Source organism: Pelmatolapia mariae, unplaced genomic scaffold (assembly GCF_036321145.2).
Source record: "Pelmatolapia mariae isolate MD_Pm_ZW unplaced genomic scaffold, Pm_UMD_F_2 NODE_ptg000851l+_length_28194_cov_1, whole genome shotgun sequence".
NCBI lineage: Eukaryota > Metazoa > Chordata > Actinopteri > Cichliformes > Cichlidae > Pelmatolapia > Pelmatolapia mariae.
In genome coordinates this window covers 12,097-28,194 of record NW_027052527.1, presented here as the reverse complement: position 1 = coordinate 28,194, position 16,098 = coordinate 12,097, and the positions used below count along the sequence as shown (strand labels likewise).

Sequence of the window (16,098 nt, the reverse complement as noted above, 5' to 3'; positions counted from 1 at the left end):
GGATCTAGATGTAATGTCTCACTGTAGTTTGCGGGTCCTTTGCTGCCTTCTCTAGGATGCCTCCAGGCCTAGCATGCTGCAGGCCTGGAGCTCGACGACAGTTTCCTTGATTTTTTAAATTTTCGTCTGAGGTCTGGGTCATACCGTTGCTGAGGGATTTCCCCGACTCTCCCCGGCCACAGCAGTGAGTGTGTTCACCTGCGGCTGGCTGAACTCCACGGACTTACACAGCACCTGAAAGTCTTTATGCAAAATTTCCAGTGGGGACAGGCATATGTCAAACCTCGATGGTTTTTTATCTATGGACACCAAAATCTCCGTCATGTTGCTAGTCTGAGGAGAAGCCCGTTCCAAACATGGCAGCATTCCTTTGCTGCTGGATGGAGTCAGTGCCTTGTTTCCCCATAACAATGGACTTGAAACACTTGTCAGCATACTGCTTAAACTGTCCCGGTCTTCTTTGTGGTCCTCCAGAGTGCTTAAGTTGGTTGAAACAAGCTGTATAGGAGTAAGTTGGCAGAGAACGCTAGTGACTGAAATGTTTTCAATCAGTAGCTCGTGTTACTATAGTATAGCTCCTCCTTCCTTTTATTGTCCTTGTTACCTGTTCCTAACTCTAACCCAGGCTGATCCTAACTAATAAGGCAGCTACACCTGTAAATTCATTGTTACATTCCACCTTATGCAGCTAATGAACCGCAACTCATGCAATGCCTCTCCAGTCCAGGAAACAAAATATGGAGCTTGAAATGAGACAGTAAGCTTAATGGACTCCAATCATAAGAACTACAAACACTGTAGGGCACTGTCACCCTAATGTTATCTTACCTGGGGCTAATGAATTACTTGATAAAATCCTTGTCCTCTTCCTGTCTGTATGTTTTTATTTTTCGTGTGTTCTGTAGTTGAAGCGCCTGAGAGAGGCCGAGAGTCAGTTTCTTCCTCTTCTGGACAAGAACAAGCGTCTGAGCCGCAAAAACGAAGAGCTGGCTCTAGCACTGCGTCGCCTCGATAACAAGCTTCGCTTCGTCACCCAGGAGAATCTGGAGATGGTAACTATGGTAACCTCTGACTCTAACACACCCTATTCTGTGTCAGTCAAACTGGTGATGGTGTTAGAATTGATGTGATGTCCAGCTTCCACACACAGTTACTGCTTTTTACCAGCAGGTGTCAGGATTCACTCACACTTCAGGGTTTAGGTACTTCATTGACAACCCAATGACAAGACTCTGAAGTTTAACTTGTCATTTTATCTTTCACCTCTTACACCAATGATCCAAAAGATTGAATGATCCAGATTATAAACCAGGATGCTGCTGGCAGGTTCTCTGCCATGTTTGACCCTGGCAGGACTCTTGGTGTCTTGTAGAATAGCATAGATCTGTATTGTCACTGTTACAAGAACAATGAAACACAGTTTGGCATCTCTCCGTTGGCAGGATGTAGATTTACATTCAGTTTTTGGATAGGAGAGGAAGATAAGAGAGACACAAGTTTAAGCGTACCTACTTAGGGAGTGTGTGTAACACACAATAGCGTAACATAGGCTACACAGTAACACAGGCATTTACACAAAAAAGATATGTACAAGTTATACATACACAGGAGTACATACGCATACACACATACATACCTACCTATATACACAAACATATACACAGATATATACGCACGTTTTAACAATTAATGTAAATCTATCTTATATACAGGGACTCCTCTGAAACAAAGTGTCGTCCATTCTTCAAATTTCTGTCCCTGGATACATGAAAATATTCTGAATTTTAGGAAATATTGTCGCAAGTTAGAACGTTTATGGAAGGCTTCCAAACTTGAGGTTCATGGGATACATCTGAAGGAATCAATTTCCTCACTTAACGACATGATGAAAAATGTCAGAACTGAATATTTTGGAAATCTAAAAGCTTCAAAAAAGAACAATCCCAAAGTGTTGTTTGATACAATTATGAATGTTGTCTCCCCTGATATTCCTCATGTACCAGTCTATACTAAATCTGATTGTAATGAATTTTTGAATTGTTTTGTAAATAAAGTCGCTCCCCATCATCCTCTCAGTATCACACTGACAATATCAAAATGATAATTTGTGTCAAAGATCTTGGAAAAAAAACAGTCACTGAACAACTTTTTGTAGAAGAACAATGTTCTGGACATTTTCCAGTCTGGTTTCCACAAACTGCACTCCACTCAAACCACTTTACTTAGTGTTTGGTGACATGTTGATGGCAGCAGACTCTGGGGAGTACACCGTACTGGTTGTACTGGTTCTCTCCTCAGCTTTTGATGCTGTTGATCACAGCATCATGATGAATAGGCTGAAGGACTTGTTCAGGATTACTGGTGTTGTTTTAAAATGGTTTATGTCGTATCTATCTGAGAGATCTTTTACTGTCTGTATGAATCATGTGTTGTCTGAAACATCAGTTCTGCCTTCTGGGGAACCTCAAGGATCTGTTTTAGGTCCGATTCTCTTTTTACTTTATATCCTCCCTCTAGGCCAAATTATCAGACGTTACAATAATATTTCTTATCATCTCCATGCTAATGACATTCAGTTATACTGTTAAGCTTCTGAGTTTTATAAATTGCCTTGTTTAAATAATTGTCTGTCAGAAATCAAACAATGATCAAATGACAATTTATACACAACTTTGATTTTTGGTCCTGACCATATAATCTCAGAAATTAAGCAGCATATCAGTTTTTTACGCCCTTCTATTCAATCGAGTCTCAGAAACTTGGGCATCATATTTGACAGTACAGTGTGAATCTTTCCAAAAAACTAGTTCAGAACTGTTTTTATCATCTAAGAAACATTTTAAACTGAGACTACTGGTGTCAAAGACAGAACCTGAGATGGTTCTTCATGCTTTTATTTCTTCTCGTTTGGATTATTATAATGGTCTTTGTACTTGTTCCAACAAATCAGCTCTGGATCACCTTCAAACTGTACAGAACGCTGCGGCAAGACTTTTAACTGGCACTGACAAGAGGCCACACATTACTCCAGTTCTGGCTTCTCTTCACAGGTTGCCAATAAATTTTGGGGTTCATTTTAAAATTTTAGTCGTAACTTTTAGAGCTCTGCATGGTGAAGCTCCCCAGTCCATCTGACCTGTTGAAACCTCATGCTCCATCCCGAGCACTTAGGTCTTCCGGTCAGAAGTTACTGTTGGCCCCACGTACTGGGTTCAAAACACATGGGCTTTTCAGGCACCAAGGCTGTGGAACTCTCTTCTGTTGGCTTTACGGTGTTTAAACTCCATTGACTCTTTTAAAAAGCAGCTGAAGGCATTTCTATACAAACAAGCTTTTAATCAGTTTTCTCATTGTTATATATTATTTTATTTAGCACTTTGTGATTTTTATCTGTGAAAAATATATTTTACTTACTTTTACTTACTGTAATGGAAATTACACTAAAACAGAAACTGTTATAGTTAGGGCTGTGCGATATGACCAAAATCTCATATCCCTATATAAGACATTTATCGTCCCGATAACGATGTACATCACAAAAATGTAACATTTTCTGTAAATTCTGTGAATCTCGGTCCCCTCAACTTGCGTGAAGTGTTTTCAGCTGGGCGTCGTTTACCTGGAGTCGAGTGTTACATAAGTTGAAACGGCCGCAATTTTCTTTATGAGCTCTTTTTTAGCTTCTCGTCCGTAAACACTCTCGTCCGAAATACTTTGCATACTATTTCACGTGATTCAGTTTATTTTGAAAGATCTCAACAGGATCTTCAGCTTTATTGTGAAAGGTTTATGTGGAAAATAAACAAGCGGACGGCAGAGCCACACGATGGTTTTACCATCGTTGTTGCTAATGACAACGCATAAAAACAGTCGTTTGTCCGCTGTAGTGTGAGTTATATTAAATATAAGAGAAAAATAGAACTTTAGGAAATTCTACAGTGACTATCAAAACGATGAAAAAATATTGCCGTAAACAATTTATTTTGCGACACCACGAAACAAACGATAGCGTAAAATGAAACGATAGACGTTTTCATATCGTTATCCGATATATATCGTTATATCGAACAGCCCTAGTTATAGTATACTTTATTCAAACACAGTGAAACAGTGCTACATCAGCTGCTGAGCATTTCTTCCACGTCTATTCAGTTTAGTTACATTTCTATATGAAAGAAAAGACAACCCATCATGGCCAAGCACTTGGTGACAGTGAGCATGAAAAACCATCAAACATCAATCAAATACTTTAGCGTACCATTGCTATGGTAACAGCCATGCTTTTGTGGTCCACAGAGGAGGCCAAGTTCATTAAATGATCTGGACCGCAGCCACTCCACCAGTTACCATGGTTACAGTCAGGACGAGAGAGAGATGGAGTTTCTGCGGTTACAAGTCCTGGAGCAGCAACACATCATTGATGACCTGTCCAAGGTACCCAATACTACTGATTCAGTTCAATTCAGTTTGTATAGCGCCAAATCACATCAGGAGTTGCCTCAAGGCGCTTTATGTTGTAATGGAAATACCCTACAATAATACAAATAAACCAGAGTAAATCTCAACAATCATATGACTGCCTATGAGCAAGCACTTTGGCGAGAGTGGGAAGAAAACACTCACTTTTGATAGGAAGAAACCTCCAGCAGAACCAGGCTCAGGGAGGGGCGGCCATCTGCTGTCAACAGGAAGAAGCCAAAGATTAATAATAACTAGTAATTAAATGCAGAGAGTTGTATAAACACATAGTGAGTGAAGAAGAAACACCCAGTGCATCATGGGAAGCCCCCGGCAGCCTACGTCTATTGCAGCATAACTAAGGGAGGATTCAGGGTCACCTGGTCCAGCCCTAACTATATGCTTTAGCAAAAAGGAAAGTTTGAAGCCTAATCTTAAAAGTAGAGATAGTGTCTGTCTCCTGAATCCAAACTGGAAGCTGGTTCCACAGAAGAGGGGCCTGAAGACTCTGCCTAACATTCTACTTTTATGTAATCCTGGAACCACAATTAAGTACTGATACTGCTACTACTACACACCACAAACTGATTTGTCCAAAGTACTGGTACTACTACATATGTATGTATAAGATGATGATGATAGCTTGAGGGTCCTGTCCTGCGCAGTATCTTAGCTGTTCCCTGGACTGCGCTCTTCTGGACAGAAATCTCGGCTGTTGTTCCTGGGATCTGCTGGAGCCACTCGCCCAGCTATTTGTGGTCACTGCACCAAGCGCTCTGATTATCATTGGGACCACTGTTGCTTTCACCCTCCACCTCTTCTCTAGCTCTTCTCTCAGCTCTTAGTACTTCTCCAGCTTTTCATTTTCCTTCATTATTTCATTATTGCTTAGCATTATCTACACCTATCACTACAGCTGTCTTCCTATGCTTGTCCACCACCACTATGTCCGGTTGGTTAGCCATCACCAGTTTGTCTGTATGCATCTGGAAGTCCCACAGGATCTTAACTTGATCATTCTCAACCATCCCAGTGGGCGTGTCCCATTTTGACGTCATGACTTCCAGACCATGCTCAGCACAGATGTTCCTGTATACTATGCCAGCCAGTTTGTTATGGCGTCCCATGTAGACCCTGGATCTTGTGCTCAGAGCCTCTTCCTGTGCTGCCATTATTAGTGCCTCTGTGCTGTCTTACAGTCCACCTTTGTACAGCTACTGTTAGGATTTCTGGATGTCAGCCACTTCTTCTATCTGACATTGGTACATACCTTGCAGGAACCTGTCCTTCCATTATGGTTCCTGTTCTTACTCAGGTTTCTGCTGCTGCCTTCCACTTACAGTGCTGGACTTGGGGTGAAACACTTCTATGCATGGTGAGGAGCTCCCTTGTCTTGTCAGTGGCTTCTATCTCCTGCTTTGGCCAACTTATTATCCCAGCAGGACATCTGATGTCCAGTAGGTGTTGATTGCACAGACCTTGTTTTTTCCATTCTGCTGACACCTCAGGACTTGTCTTCCTCTCTGCAGATTTTTGGCAGTTGTGGCCAATGTCTTGTTCTACTCCTGGCATACAGCTTGATGTCATCCTTGTACAGGAGGTGGCTGATGATTGCTCCATTATGTAGTCTGTATCTGTAGCCAGTCTTGGCAATGATCTCACTGAGGGGGTTCAGGCCTGTGCAGAACAGCACTGGGGAGAGGGCATGTCCTCGGTAGATCCCACAGTTGATGGTGACTTGTGCAATTGGCTGTTTGCCTCTAGTGTTATACGCCACATCCCCATTGAATTCCTGATGAAGGCTCTCGTGGTCCTGTTAATATTGTGCAGTTCTAGGTAGGGCTCTGCGATATGACCAAAATCTCATATCCCGATATAAGACATCTATCGTCCGATAACGATATAAATCACAAAAATTTTAGGGCAGTTCGACTTGCGTGAAGTGTTTCCAGCTGGGCGTCGTGTACATGGAGTCAAGTGTTTTACCCGATGCATGAAACGATACATTTTTAGACATAAGTTGTAACGGCCGCCGTTTTCTTTGTGAGTATTTATTACACGGCGTGCTGCGGGGGAAAGCCTGTTCTAACGTTTGAGTCTATGGTTTATTTTTTTAGCACCTGACGGCTCTTTTTTGCTTCTCATCCATAAATACTCTGCATACTCTTTCACGTGATTCAGTTTATTTTGAAAAGTCTCAACAGGATCTTGAGCTTTATTGTGAAAGGTTAATGTGGAAAATAAACAAGCGGACACGGGCGCTTGTCTGTCCGTAGTGTGGTTATATTAAATATAAGAGAAAGAGAGAACTTTAAGAAATTAATATAGCCACTACAGTGACCATCAAAACCATGAAAAAATATTGTCGTAAACAGTTCATTTTGCGACACCACGAAACAAACGATAGCGTAAATTGAAAAGATAGATGTTTTTATATCGTCATCTGATATATATCGTTATATCGAACAGCCCCTAGTTCTAGGCATTCCAGGATCCAGGTGTGGGGAATTGAGTCATAGGCTCCTTGTAGTCAATCCAGGCAGTGCACAGGTTGGCCAGTCGCTCATGTATTGAGTCATGTGCCTGTTCATCTTAGCTGTGGTACTGAGGCAGGTTATTGGCTGGTAGTTAGATGGAACTGGTCCTTTCTGGGGATCCTTGTGGATCAGGACCTTCCAGCCTTCAGTCAGCCGTAGCGAGTGTTGAAGTGACTTGATATAAATTGAGCCAGTCCAAGGCTAAGTAGGGAGTACTGCTTACTGTTACTGTAAACAGACCAACAAACGATCCGGCTTCCAAACATTTTCCCTTGAGCATTTATTGCACATTTCAGTAATCCATTTAAATTGCAGCCAAGCCTGAGCACATGCAAACTACTTAAGGCACTCTAAACGAGGCAAGGTGACTGACATGCACAAATGAACACAGTCAACAAAAAATGCACTCTCCCTACTGCCTATGCCGCCAGACTGGTAACCAGGTGAATATATTTCCCACTCACTCATTAAATACCTCCCACCTGACATACATGCAAACCTTAATCCCTGTTATAGACATGCAACACCATACACACACTACCTTATCACCACAAATGTTGCTTCAACATGTTTCTCACGTTGAGTAGCAGCTCTCTTGGTTGTCTGCCACTGTGATTGTTACTCCACCCTGCTCAGGGAAGTTGCTATGGTCTGCTCTCGGTCTACTAGCCACTGAGATTAGCAATTATGAGTTGCGTCCTTCTCAGTATTGCTCTGTGTCCAGCTTTGATGCTTTGTTCTCCTGCCACTGAGAGTATGCCTTGGATGGCTCAGGGAAGGAGAGCTGCTTTATTCTCCTGCCTTCTATCTCTCTGGTATACCTCTTCAAGTGAAAAGACAGTTTGCCGTACTTCTTAGGTCCGCCTTTCTTCATCGTACTTTTCAGCAGCTCCAATAGTTGGCTAAATGGGCTCAGGTGGCGGTGGCTCAGGTGGTAGAGCAGATCAGCCACTGATTGGAAGGTTAGTGGTTTGAATTTTGGCTTCCCCAGTCTGCATGACAAATATTCTTGGCAAGACATTAACCCCAAGTTGCCCTCCGATGCATTCATCGGAGTGTGAATGTTGGTTAGTTTGCACTTGAGTTTAGAAGTGCTTCTATGAGTGGGTGTGAATGAGGCATGTTGTATACAGCGCTTTGAGTACTCTGGGAGAGTAGAAAAGCGCTATAGAAGAAAGAGTCCATTTAAATTCCCTGTGTGCTGCTATGATCTAGTCTCCTTCTCTATGGGAGATACTGCTCCTTGTGGTTGTTCATTTTGTCGCCAAGCAGCTCCGAGATCACTACTTCGCTGCTGTAGATCAGCTGATTAGGTTTGCTGATGGTCGCAGTAGGGATTGTCCATAATGCTGCATTAACATCTTCTAGTAGACCTTCAGAGGGTATTTCACGTAGTCTTGGTAACCAGCTTTGGAGGGTCCAGGATTCCAGCTTCGCCCACATCTCATAATCCATTCTCTCAGGTCAGCTGCTCTTGCACTCAATGCTTCTTCTGTTGTCCTTAGGGCTTGGTAGTCAATCTCAGATGGGGGTGATGATAACTTCCCTTTGACCTGACTACCTTGTGTTGTACCTCATCAATCTCCAGTTGTGATAGCAGTTCCTTCTTCCAAATGTTGGAACACTGAGCTACTAGTGGCTTTGCCGTCAGTCTGAATGCTGGGAATGGAAGGTTCTATAGGTCCCACATGCTCCTTATTCAACCCCTGGGGTTACTTGCGTAGTATCATTCCAAAAGTGCCCTTTTCTCATCTCTTGCCCTCTTATGCCTCCTTGTTCTAGTAGCCCACTTCTCATGAATGCATCCTCAACACCTTATTAATCTGGACGAGCTGGTATGGCTTCAGTTATCTCACTCTCTCTCACATATATATTACCAGTCAAAGGATTGGACACACCTTCTGATTTAATGTTTTTTCTTTATTTTTACTACCTTTTAGCTTGTAGATAATACGCAGAAGGCATCGGATATATGAAGCAAGATATGTGGAATTATGTGGCAAAGAAAAAAATGGGTAAATAATTCTAAATATGTCTTATAGTTTAGATTCCTCAAAGTAGCCGCCCTATGCTTTGTTGACAGCGCTGCAAACCCTCAGCCTTCTCTCAGTGAGCTTCATGATGTAGTCACCTGACATGTTTCACCTCACAGGTGTGCACCATCAGGTGTGATGTGCAGAAGTCAGGTTGGTGCACAGCTGACAGCCCTGTTTGACAACTGTTAGAGTTCATATTATAGCAAGAACCAATCAGCTACGTAAAGAGAAACCACAGTCCATCATTACTGTAAGAACTGAAGGTCAGTCAGTCCAGAACATTATTAAAACTTTGAATGTGTCCCCAAGTGCAGTCGCAAAAACCATCAAGCGCTACGATGAAACTGGTTCACATGAGGACGCCCCAGGAAAGACCAGGAGTCCCTCTGCTGCTGAGGATACATTCATCACCAGCCTCAGAAATCACAAGTTAACAGCAGCTCAGATCAGAGCCCAGACAGATGCCACACAGAGCTCCAGCAGCAGACACATCTGTGTGAATCAGGCCTTTATGGTCAAACAGCTGCTAAGAATTCGCTAAGTTTTGAGTTATGTCACACTTTTTTGTTTACTGCTTAGGCCCGTAAGGCAGCAAGGTGAAACAGTGGTTACCACGGTTGCCTCACCGCAAAAAGGTCCTGAGTTCAATTCCACCATCAGGCCAGGATCTTTCTGTGTGGACCTTGCATGTTCTCCCCGTGTTTGCATGGTTGTTCTGGGTCTTTGACCCAGCATTCTGAGTTGTGGTGTTGTTTATGTTCTAGCTTGTGTAGTTATTTAGTTGAAGCTTCAGTTAGTTCTATGTTTTTATGTATGTTTCCCTATTTTGTTCTTGGCTGTTCAGGTCCCTCCCATGTCTGTGTCTCCCCACTATGTTTATAGTGTCATGTCTTCAGTGTGTGTCTGCCATGTCCCCTGTGTTTAGTCTCCCTCGACCTTTGTTACATCTTTTCCCCCTCTTGATCCTTCTCTCAAGCTGTTGCCACACTCTCACTCTAACCCGTCTCACTATTTTCCATCTTTCATTCTGACAGTCTTCTGTTCCATGTTCAGTGTGCTTAGTTTTGTCTCCCCTGGCGTCACGTTCATTTATGTCAGCTGTGTTTCCACTTCCCTCATTACCAATCAGTTTTAGTTTCTCCCAGTTTAGGTTTTGTTAATTCTCTTTCTGTTTGTTATTGCATATTTTTTAATGTGTTTCATCGGCCACAATAAAGGCTTGTTTTCTGTTAGATTCAGTTTTGCCTCCTGTGCATTCTGCTTTTCCTACTACACTGCCTATAGGTATGAATGTGAGTGTCAATGGTTCTCTGTCTCTATGTGTTAGCCATGTGACAGACTGTGGACCTGTCCAGGGTCTACCCTGTCTCTTGCCCTAAGACAGCTGTGATAGACTCCAGCCCCCCCACGACCCTGAATTGAATAAGTGGAAGAGAGGGATGGATGGATGGATGGATGGATGGACACACATAAGCCCATATGTGTTCATTCATAGTTTTGATGCCTCCAGTGAGAAACCACAATGTGAAAAAAACCCATTAAGTGAGCAGCTGTGTCCATACAGACTACCAGTAATACTGTTACTGCTACTACTAGTACTACACACACTCACACATTTATACTTGTACTACAGTTCAGTACTTCACTTTAATAAAACTTAGTTTGTGTTTACAGGCTCTGGAGACAGCTGGTTATGTGAAGAATGTGATTGTAAGTATTGAATAGTACCAGTGTTAATACAGTTGTTGGTGTGTCCTGTATGATGGATTGTGAGCTTTGTATCTAACATGCATAGAATCAGTGATAACCCTGAGAGTAAGATCTTTCTATTAATAGTGAAACATGCTGCTGTCTGTCTGTCTGTAGGAGAGAGACATGTTACTGAGGTACCGGCGTCAGGAATCGGTGAGGAGGAAACGGACCTTCAGAGCCTGCAGGGTGAGGCCAGGCCTGTACCCCAGTATTTCTTTGTTTGTGTGTAAGAGATGTGCAGAGAGTTGTATGACGAAGCCAGGTTAATTCTTTAGCGAGTTGTTTACCTATTGAATCTCCATGAAAACCGAGGCTGACCAGCTTACCTGGTCAGAAGCAGGTGACCCTCAGCATTTCTTTCATGTGCAGAATGCTTTCAGTGTGATAGATTTTTTGTGTACAGCTTGTTCCTGAAAGCAGCAAATGAAGCCCTGCTGTAAAGCTCCAGCAGCTCAGACTGAATGTGCATCCCACTACGCAAAGTGAAGTTGGAGCGACGTCTTTTATAAGTCATTTTTGGACCTCCAATTTTGGTCAACTGAGAGGGTGTTTTGTAACGCCAGGTGACAACTTTTTTTTAATGTCTGCTTAATGTTGTCGTCAGTAGAAACGATGTGTAGGGGCTATTTATGGCACATCGAGGAGGATGGAAACCTCAACGTTTACATTTACTGGAAACCCACAAACACAGACCAGTACCTACACCCCACTTGACTTCCACCACCCTCTTGAACACAAATTTGGGGAAATCGGGATCCTGCAACGCTGGGAAAAACATTCCCTCTAAGCCAGAAGGGGAAACAAAGGAACACACATGTAAAGAAAGCTCATAAACATGTGGTTATCCCAGCTGGGCTTTCGTCAAATCAACAAAGATGCACAGGAAAGACGGTCAGACACCAGCTAGGGAGGATCAGAAGGACAAACAGAACAACTGTCATCCCTCATGTAACAGGTTTATCAGAGAAACTCAGGAGAGTCTTCTCCAAGCACGACATCCCAGTGTACCCAGCCACACACTCACACACAAACTGGTTCATCCCAAACACAAATTTAACAACGTAGTGTAGCTGTACAGTGTAGGGAGGAGTGCTCAGACCTCTACACTGGAGACACCAAACAGCCACTTTATAAATGCACAGCATAGAAGAGCCACCTCAACGGGACAAGACTCGGCTGTACTAAAGGACAAAGGTCACTGCTTTAAGAATGCAAATGTTCACATGTTGGACAGAGAAGACAGGTTTGAAAGAGGAGTAAAAGAAGCATCTATGTCCACTGTGAACGGCTATCTTTGAACAGAGGGCGGGGCTTACGACACCAACTGTCTGCCATCTATAGTCCAGTTCTGAGATCCTTCACAGACACCTTAACACCCATTCACATGGGTGAGTTGATCTCAATAGGTCACATGACAGGGTGAGGCAGGGTCTCACGATGGTTCAGCTAAACCTCTGCTGATAGCAACCACACCTTTTTTCACAGTTTGGCTCCTGTGATGAGGGTAATGATCAATATAAGGGACACTCCCACTACCAGGGACTCTCCACTATTTGGTTTTATAACGGAAGAAGCGCCTTGGATGAAACATGAAACATCTTCAAGAAACTTAAACGAGTCCAGTCGCTTGTGTTTTTACAAGCTCCTTAAATTAAGTCACCATGGTAACAGACATTCAGTGTTTTCTGAATAATGATTGAAATATTAAAAGGTCACAAACTAAACAGTGTTCACTAATTCAGAGTACTCTCCTGTCACAGCTCCATCAGTAATTGGCTTTGACCAATCAGGTTACAGCCCAATCATCAGATTTCGATGATTTCATGTGAACATACTGAGAGCTGGTTGGACCAACTCTGGCCAGCTCTTCTGGACCAGAAATCAGATCTCTGATGATCTGTAAAGCATCCTGAACTGGGTGTGATGTAGAAAAATGAAGGATGTCTTGATGGTGTTATGCCACTTTGTGGTGGGTTTTCAGAACTACGTTGTGTCTCTGTGTGTTGCCTGCAGGTCATTGAGACGTTTTATGGCTATGATGAAGAGGCGTCTGTGGATTCTGATGGCTCGTCTTTGTCCTTTCACACTGACAGAACTCCAGATACTGAACCAGATGAGGTACACACACACACACGTACACACACACACTGTTTCCAAAGGTGAGGACATCTAAACGTGTTCTTAAGTCCAGTGGGATGTAAAAGGAAACAGCTGGTAGTTTCTGACTCTTGGAACAGACAGCGCTTAGCCTTTGATGGGGAGCTGACAGAAAGACAAAACCTTCAAAGATCCACCTTTGCTAGATTTTAAATAATAATTCAAATAGTAACAACAAAACATCCTTCAGGTACTTTTTAAGGTGTAACCTGCTTAAGCTGCCAGTGTCTATAACAGGTGTGTCCAACTCCAGTCCTCGAGAGCTACAGTTCTGCAGCTTTTAGATGCATCCCTACTCCAACACAGCTGAATCAGATGGTTGGATTACCTCTTCAGCATCCCATCAAGTTTGGCAAAGGCCTAGTAACAAGCCATAAATTTGATTCAGGTGTGTCGGACCAAGGATGCGTCTAAATTCTCGAAGACTGGAGTTGGACACCCCTGATCTATAAACAGTTAACTGCATCAGTCCTAATAGAGTCGTTAAATTAAAAAGAGAGCTGATGGAGATGATGACTGAGTTTATTTCTGAAATAGCTTTTAATTCTGAAGTGGTACGATATTAGCCATGTTTTTTATACGTCCAGCAGCGACTTGCAAGTGTCTGATTGGCTGATATGTGTGTAGTTGTGCATGATTGGTTGTGCTATCTGTATTACGTTTCATGATGACAGCAACAATGAGAGCTTGAGACTGTTTCAGTTACTGCTCTGACTCGCTGGTCTGAATTTGGGGTTTTGTGTGTTTTAGGTATGCGTGCGTGAGGAGGCGGAGCTTCGTTACCGTCAGCTGACTCAGGAGTACCAAGCGCTGCAGCGAGCATATGCTCTGTTAGCGGAGACGAGTGGCGGAAACTACGATGCAGAGAAGGAGATCAAGGTGACCCCGGTGGGGGCACAGAGGGCTGCATTCGCTGCAATGAAGCAAGGCACTAACAGGTTGACGGTTGTATTCTTTGTGTTTCAGACCAGAGAGCAGCTGCTGAGTGAGATCAGTCGATACCAGAGCAGAGTTTCAGATCTGGAATCCGCGCTGAAGCAGCAAGGACTGGTAACATGCAAACTGTTGAGTTTCTAAAACGCAGAAAAATTACAGAAGGATAAAACCAAGAGGAGGCAGATGAATGAGAATATTATCTGCATTCTGATTGGTTCTAGGCTAGAATCCTGCAATAAAGGGGTGTGTCTTCAAGCTAATCAAAGAACCAATCAGAGCCATACAGAGGTAGAGTAAACTATATAGTAGAACAGTTGTACTCCATAGAGAGCCAGCAGGAGGCACAGCTGTGATACAGTCTCCACTCACAGTGACAGGCAGGTCGTATCTCCTCCTCGAGCTCTGACCTTAACGTCTGGAGAAAGAGGCAAAACCTTCATGTTGGTGCTTGGTGGGTGTAAAACCTCCACATCCAGCAGTTTGGTGTGTCCAAAACGGTGTTTTTCCTGTAGGTTGAACCTCTACTGCACATGCCCAGAGTTACACAACATTACAGTTTCATCAGCTGGCATTTCTGCTGGTGCAAACGGTTGGAGAGGTAGTTCAGGAGAGCACGCCCTGACTTTTCTTTTTCATTTTCTCTGATAAATACGGATAAAGGTGAGAGGAAATCTTTGAATGCTTGACCAGATCCATGTTCATCCTGAAGATCTGTTAGACCAGGGGCCGGCAACCTTTCTGATGATGAGTGCCATCTAAAATTTCCACAGAAGTCAATGTGCATTAGCAATAAATTTAATAACACTCTATATGAACAGTTACACGCTATATAGAACAACTTTATAGAACTAGAAAAATTTGCATTTCCTGCAAAAATGCTGTGTGGATGCTGTAACACTGAAGCTGTCTGCTGAAAATAGCTGAAAAGTTGCAACAATGGTAATAACTTTGCATAAGCATAGGAACTTAGCAAAAATGTAATTACTTAGCAGAACTGCAATAATGAAGAGGAAAAATAATACTTGGCAGAAATATTTTAACCTAGAAAAAGTTGCATTTCCTGCGAAAATGCTGTGTGAATGCCGTGTAGTGGAATCTGCTGAAAAAAAGCTGAAGAAATAAAACTATGTGCTGAAAGGAGGTGAAGAAACTGAAAATTCTGCTGAAAACAGGTGAAGAAGCAGAAATTTTTGCTGAAAAGAGGTGAAAAGCCAAAAATTCTGCTGAAAAGGGGTAAAGAAGCTGAAATTTGTAGTGAAAAGAGGTGAAAAAGTTGAACTGTCTGCTGAAAAGAAATGTTGCCATGAGCAGGATTCAAACCTGGGCCTCCTGGTCTCAAGGCGGCTACTCATCTCACTGAGCCAAACTGGTTCTCAGGTAACTGAAAAGAGGTGAAAAAGCTGAAAATTCTGCTGAAAAGAGGTAAAGAAACTGAAAATTCTGCTGAAAAGAGGTAAAGAAACTGAAAATTCTGCTGAAAACAGGTGAAAAAACTGAAAAGAAGCGGAACATTGTGCTAAAAAGAGGTAATGAAGCTGAAGTTTCTGTCAAAAAACAGCTGAAGAATCTGGAATTTTTGCTGAAAAGGGATGAAAAAAACTAATAATTATGCTGAAAGGGGGTGAAGAAGCTGAAATTTGTGTTGATAAGTTTAACTGTTACCTGAAAAAAATGTTGCCATAAGCGGGATTCGAACACAGGCCTCCCGCTCTGAGAACGGCTACTCATGTCACTGAGCTAAAACAAAAAGTTGCAAAAAATTGTATGGCGGTGAAGAACTGAAAATTCTGCTGAAAACAGGTGAAGAAGCACAAATTTTTGCTGATAAGTGGTGAAAAGCCAAAGATTCTACTGAAAAGGGGTAAAGACGGAGAAATTATTGCTGAAAAGAAATTTTGCCATGAGCAGCATTTGAACCTGGCCTTCCTGGTCTCAAGGCATCTACTCATCTCACTGAGCCAAACTCATTCTCATAAAGAAGAGGTGGATAGACTGACAATTCAGCTGAAATTATCAGAAGCTGCTGAGAATTGTGCTGATAAGAGGCGAAAAGAAAAAAAATTTTGCAGAAAAGAGGTGAATCAGCAGAATTTCTGCCTAAAAGAGGCAAAGAAGCAGAACGTTGCGCTGAAAAGAGGTGAATCAGCAGAGTTTCTGCTGAAAAGACTTTGTTTTTCTGAAAACAGCCAAAAAAGCTGGAATTTGTGCTGAAAAGGGGTGAA

The 16,098-nt window shown here is 42.6% G+C and overlaps 1 protein-coding gene across 1 annotated transcript; it reads left to right on the top strand.

The window, feature by feature from the left end:
- Window positions 1-905: 905 nt before the first annotated feature.
- LOC134623714 (janus kinase and microtubule-interacting protein 3-like) lies at window positions 906-14,115 on the top strand (the record flags this gene model as incomplete). Its single annotated transcript, XM_063468742.1, has 8 exons — window positions 906-1,052; window positions 4,297-4,434; window positions 10,706-10,741; window positions 10,898-10,969; window positions 12,797-12,901; window positions 13,691-13,819; window positions 13,907-13,990; window positions 14,098-14,115. Coding segments are annotated over 8 exons (729 nt in total), but the record flags the coding sequence as incomplete, so codon positions are not given.
- Between the last annotated feature and the right edge of the window lie 1,983 nt (window positions 14,116-16,098).